The sequence below is a fragment of the Austrofundulus limnaeus genome, unplaced genomic scaffold (assembly GCF_001266775.1).
Source record: "Austrofundulus limnaeus strain Quisiro unplaced genomic scaffold, Austrofundulus_limnaeus-1.0 Scaffold1301, whole genome shotgun sequence".
Taxonomy (NCBI): domain Eukaryota; kingdom Metazoa; phylum Chordata; class Actinopteri; order Cyprinodontiformes; family Rivulidae; genus Austrofundulus; species Austrofundulus limnaeus.
In genome coordinates this window covers 23,701-30,121 of record NW_013953703.1, presented here as the reverse complement: position 1 = coordinate 30,121, position 6,421 = coordinate 23,701, and the positions used below count along the sequence as shown (strand labels likewise).

The 6,421-nt window shown below is 38.1% G+C and overlaps 1 protein-coding gene across 1 annotated transcript; it reads left to right on the top strand.

Moving 5' to 3' along the window:
* Positions 1–295: 295 nt before the first annotated feature.
* LOC106534902 (uncharacterized) lies at positions 296–5,986 on the top strand (the record flags this gene model as incomplete). Its single annotated transcript, XM_014031692.1, is given in 5 exon segments — positions 296–470; positions 3,314–3,408; positions 3,611–3,696; positions 4,205–4,453; positions 4,837–5,986. Coding segments are annotated over 5 exon segments (1,393 nt in total), but the record flags the coding sequence as incomplete, so codon positions are not given.
* Positions 5,987–6,421: the final 435 nt, after the last annotated feature.

Genomic DNA, 6,421 nt, shown 5'->3' with positions numbered 1-6,421 from the left:
ATTTCTTTGTATGTATGGATCACTTGGGTTGTTACCGACATCTGGTGAAAATTTCATGTCATTAGCACCTCTAGTAATATGTTTACTGAGAAAAACATTGACGTGTTCAATACTTATTTTACCCGCTGTATATACTGTATGTCTTCATAACAGATAACCAAAACAGTGAGGAAAACATGAAACCTAAAAAGAAAGTTATAATATTGTGTTCATGTGTGTGTCAGAAATATTAAAGCACTGTGTGTTACTGCTAACATGATTAAAATATTTCTCCTCTTTTTCCAATAGCAGTAARGCCCAAAGCACGAAGAAAGCTTTCCATGCCAGAGAGATCGACAGCATCCTCAACACATCATTTGGCTTCACAACAGCAGTCGGAAGACGACACGCATGTCAACAATTCATTGATTGAGTGTCATGAAGATGAATCAGAAATGAGCTTAAGTACTGTCGACATATCCAGCATGGAGGCAAGCYTGTCAAATGAAGGACTGACAAAACCTTTACACGTCAGAAAGGGAAATGTTTATAACAGAAATAGAGAACTTGAGAAGAGAACGGGATAATGCCCTTTCTCATGTGTCTAGGCTTCAGCAAATGTTGAACTGCTCTTCCTTGAGTGTAGACTACAAGAGAAAGAGAAAGACAACAATGATTTATGTCATACAGGGCTCTAGACTAACTTTTTGCACTGGTTGCACCAGTGCACCTAACATTTTTTCTTAGGCGCACCAGCACAAAAGTTAGGTGCACCCAAATTTTCAACCACATCGCATTTAACATCAGAGTTTTACAGGTTATTMTTTAATCACTGTTCATTAAGGCAACATGAACTCAAAAATAATCAGTTAACAATCTAGTAAGCGTGAAGTTCTTTATTTGAACCAGAATTGTACAAGACCTATAACTTACTGAAAAGTATTTAAAGTGATTCTATAAAATTATAATTGCAAATGTTTAAGGGCTAAACATATTATAAACATCTTAAACATTTCATGGTTATTATTTTTTTAGACACATGTCTCTCAGATGGACAACTCCTGTACTTTGGCCCTCTGGATCTTTGGCCTTGGATAAACCAGAATGATGAACAGAGAAAAATGGTTAATAACTTAAATATTACTGATATTTATTAAAAGGTTGTGCAGATTTTTTAAATAATAACACATAAAAGTCTGCAATTTCAGCATTAGTTGAATCTTATTATCTTATATTATTTCACTTAAATATCTAATATGTCTAGTCTTATCCTCCTGTGACCCAGAAGAACCTATTTCAGATACTTGGAATGTAACTGTGGTGAAGTCGATTATGTTTAAAAGCAGCCTGCCATACAGGTGAGCTCCTCGTCCTGCTGATATGATCTGCTGTGCTCACAGAGTAGACCCCGACTGTTAAATTAACAAGATGGACGAGCGAGCAACCGTCCACATCTTGTTCTCATCTCCAGCTAACAAGACAGAACTGTTTTTCAGACTCCGATCTGGGTAAAATAAAAATAAAAAAAACTGGTTGTTTTGCTATGTATGCGCCCGTGCGTGCGTGCGTGCGTGCGTGCGTGCGTGTGTGTGTGTGTACAGATTTTGCTTCATGGTGGGTACAATCATTGACCATTTCCCCGGTACACACAGCCTGGTGAGGTTAGGGTTTGGGTCAGGTGTGTAGCGTACCTGGAAGGTTATGGTTGGCTATAGAATTGACAGGGAAATGAATGGTAGCCAGTGCAAAGTCCCCTTAAGGATAGAACAACAAATGTGTGTGCGCGGGAGGTGTAGAGCGGAGCCCGCGAGCAGAGCACAGTGTTTGGAGAGATGAGACTGTCGGCGGGCGACCACTGATACTGCTGGATTATTTTTATGGAACATGGAAACTTTTTTTTTCAGCGGTCGACCGCTCCRCCTTGAACGACTGGTCGCACCAGTGCGACCGGACATTTTTTTAGTCGCACTATTAGGAAATCAGGTCGCATTTGCGACCAAATTGGTCGCACTCTAGAGCCCTGTCATAACCTAACTGGCATTTCCTGGGATGAGTTTGGATCTTTATTTGAATTGTCTGAAACAAGTGCTTGTTCAACAAACAAGAGCAGTATTCCACTAAAAGAACAGTTGTTTTTGATGCTTGTGAAGCTGAGGCAAAACATATCTTTTGACTGTCTTTCTCATGTTAAGGCAATTCCAAAATCCACACTAATTGGTTACTTCTGGCAGTGGATAGATATTCTGCATGCAAAGATTGGTTTTATGGTGCACTGGCCAGACAGAGAAGCTGTGTTTGAGACTGTGCCTTTGGTATTTAAGGAAAAATATCCTCGATTAACGACAAGAATCGACTTCTTTGTGATATTTATTGAGGCACCCAAAATTTTAAAAGCATGTGCACAATGTTACAGTAATTACAAGAAGCATTGCGTGCACTCCTTTGGGGGCTATCAGCTTTATATCTAAAGCATGGGGTGGACGAGCTTCAGATGTACAGATTGTGAGAGAATTGGGTTTTATCAGTCCCACATACCACTTTCCCAGTGATCAGATTTTGGCCGACAGAGGCTTTGCTTTGGCAGACGACTTTGCCACACTGTGCAGTGCGGAGCTCCTGACACCAGCATTTACTAGGGGCAAAAAGCACTTTCTATAGTTACAATAGTTATTCACCATGATATTTCACATTTGTCTTGACTTGTTCAACAATGAGTAGTAGTGCTAGCATGAAGCTGATAACCTCATTGCTATTTATCCTAGTAAAAACATGCATTTCATATTAACATCTCATTTAAAAACATCTTTTTAAAAAACATATTTTAAGAAGACTAATAAAAATCATTAATAAAAATATAAATGGAAGAAATTAACTTACGTGGACTTTTTATGAGATAGGTGTACATCCTTTTAGTTTAACTTGGGCCAGGCCATGGGGTTATTTACCCACATATCAGACATTTTTGGAGTCCAGACAGTTTCAGTTTCATACTGTACCGCTGTTGCGCATCAGGTGGTAAACTGTCCTCATATTCAAAAGATTTCCGTCCAAAAATATGTGTGCTACACAAAAATATTTGACTCGACTGTGCTAGCAAACAAAACGAATTTCAATGGTCTAAACCGCGTTGTTCCCCCCCACAAAGAAACCYGGTGTTGAAATCACGTGATGCGTGACATCACGTCGACCTCAAGACCTCGACACTCCGTTTTAACTGAACATTGTCCAGTTTTGCACCAGGAGCATCGTTTTCTCTTAAAATAACGTGAATTTCTGCATTCGAAAATGCAGAAATATCCATGTTAATCAATTTATTGTACTGTTCATTTTTCAGCATTTTCCCGCTGAGCGCATCGCCTCAAAAACCAGACGGCCAAAATTTCGACTCATTGGTTCAAAACAAAGAAAGACACTGAAACACACAATAAGGTAGGTAAACATCCAGCTTTATTACTCTTTGATTTGATATGTCGTAAATTTAAGCACATTTTCAACCAATTAAAATTCACATTTATTTTAGCATAAAATCCAAGTAAATAAAAAAGTTAATTTAATAAAAAGCACACAAAACGTAATTTTAAATGACAATTTATTGTAAATGACAAAATACTTTATTGTTTTTTCTTTGCAGTGCAGATACACAGAATGAGATCATCACAGACCATCACTCACAACAGCAAGAAATTTCTGGTGCTGCAGTTCAGACTTCAACTCTAGGTTGGCCTTTTTGAACCGCTTACTTTTGCACCAAGAACTGAACATGTTTGACAGGATTTTGAGTGTATTSTTTTTACCACCAGATCTTATCTTGGCTCTAAGGCAAAGTGTGTTTAGTTGCAAATCTCTCTTTTTAACACTGTTTTTTTGCAATTAATTAATGCATTTGGTGAAAATGATCATGCARAGAGTGATTGTACACACCTGATTTGAATGAATGAGTGATTAATAGGCTCCTGCATATCTTGAAAAAATAAATCAAACACTGAATTATGTGTGGCGGAGCAGGGAAACAAGTAAAACGTGCAGGATAGCTTCTTTTAAAGGGGATGTATCATGTAAAATCTACTTTTTAGCTGTTAAATGCTTTTAGTTGTGTACCTGAAGTCTCTAGGATATATGAGACAGCCTCAAAACGAGTTGATCTGAGACACACATCAGAAAAGGGGCGAAAAAGGGGCTTGTGGAGTTACAATAAAAAATTTGTAATTATATTTGCATGTTTCAGGGCCCGCCGGTCAATACAACATCTTCGATCATATGTATTCCACAAACATTGGATATGAAAGGCGAAACGTTTCAGCTCCGACAGTAAAACTGAAGCAACGTCAGAGGGCAACACCCAGACACAGACGACTGCAGACGAAACGTGATGAGAAATGCTCCGACACCTCAGTTTTACGTTTGTCAGAAACGAGGCCGCTGGGGTTCGGCACATATGGGGTGACGATTTCCCCGCAGGATGTTGGAAATTTGTGTAAGTTTATTTTCTTCATTTGAAACTTGGAACTTTGGGCCTCAGGTCTAAACTTCCACGAATGCTTTGACTGAATGATAGATTTTACTTTGAAGAGTCACAATTGGATCTTTTATAGTCACATTATTATCACCACATTCACTCAGGGTCACGTGTAAACACATTTTTTAAAAACATGTTGCATTTATAAGCATCACTGGTCAATGATTTTAAAAGGTGCAGGCCTTGAAAAGTAGAAAAATTTGCACCAAAACTACATGTTCTCCCGTCATCAGTGATTTTGTAACTATAATATTTAACAAATGACAGGATTAATGTGTCTATAATGAGTTTTTTTTTCACCTTAAACCATTTCCTATAACTTATCTGTTTGTTTCTTACAGTTGTCAAGCGGATGTTTGTGATCAAAACGGATCCTCCTGAGCAGCCGAGCAGGAGTCTGATTTTGGACCAGGAGGACCAGAAGCCCCCACAGATTAAAGAGGAGATAGGGGAGGTTGATGTCACAGATTTCATATCTAATCCTGACCCTGTGAAGAGTGAAGATGAAGAAGAAAAGCCTCAGCTCTCAGAGCGTCGTCACAGCTGGAATATAGAGAGCGCTGGATCAGAGTTTTTGCCTGTGGAAATGAAAGAAGAGTCTTTCTGTGAAAGTTCTAAAGAGGTCCAGAAGCCCCCACATATTAAAGAGGAGCGGGGGGATGTCACAGAGTTTAATTTCATTTCTGCCTTTGTGAAGAGTGAAGGTGAAGAAGAGAAACCACAGCCTTCAGAGCTTCATCACAGCTGGTGTAATGAGATCACAGACTCTGCCAGGTCAGGTCCGGATCAGTATTTAGAAGACAAGACTTTAGACTCATCAGAGACAGATGTCAGTGATGGAGACTGGGAGGAGAGCAACGAACCTCGGTCAGATTTATTTTCTGTGGAAACTAATGAGGTGTCTGTTGGTGACAACAGTCCTAAGTACTCTGTTGAGAAACCTTTCAGCTGCTCCGTCTGTTTCCAGTGTTTCAAATACGGAAAAGTTCTTATTAGTCACAACAATATTCACGACTGCTTAGCTTTCACATGCAATGTCTGTAGCGAAGGTTTTGAACAAAAATCTTTGTTTGTGGAGCACATGAAAATCCACGCTGAAGAGTCACTTTTCAGTTTTTCTTATAACTGACCACGTGTTTTTGAGTATAAATCTACGTATATACTCAAAGATGTTAAACTCAATTTGTAATGGGACATTTACATGAAACAGAACTATTGTGATTTAAAAAAGAATCCACTCAGTGAGGTTAATATAGAAACACTACAGCAGGGAAATCACAAATGTGTTGTTTTATACTGTATTTTGGTTGTACTTACAAGTCTGCTCAATAACATTGATTTAAGTTTCAAGAATGTCATAAGATGTTTTTATCCCTGCACGTGGAATGTACTGTTTTTTTTTAATGTCCCAGTGTCATTCAAGCTGCAGATGAGACTAGAAAACAGGTTACAACTGGTTTCTAATAAGAAGAATAAAGAAAAATGATCAGACTCAGTAACATTTATTAGATATGAAAAATTGGAGGGAGGATACTGTATATACCAAGACATCCAGATGTTTTGTGTAGTTATTACTTGAAGTTGCGCTTATTCGTCTATATATATATATATATATATATATATATATATATATATATATGGATTTTTTTGAGGAAGCAGAGCTCATCTTAGACAAGTCTTGATGCTAAACTAAGCTACGCTAACTGTGCAGCTGGGATTTCCCCATTTACCTCTGCCTTATCTTATATTAGCAGTCAGTCATTTGTCATTACCTTTTATGTTTGAGGCAACTGAAAGTGAGATATAATGCATTTTATAGGCATGTGGTGAATAACTGCAATTAACAAAACATAAAATGTTTTTCCCGTCTAAAATTCTACGTTTTTGGTGAGTGATCTGGGTTTTTTTTTCTTCTTCATGGTTTAA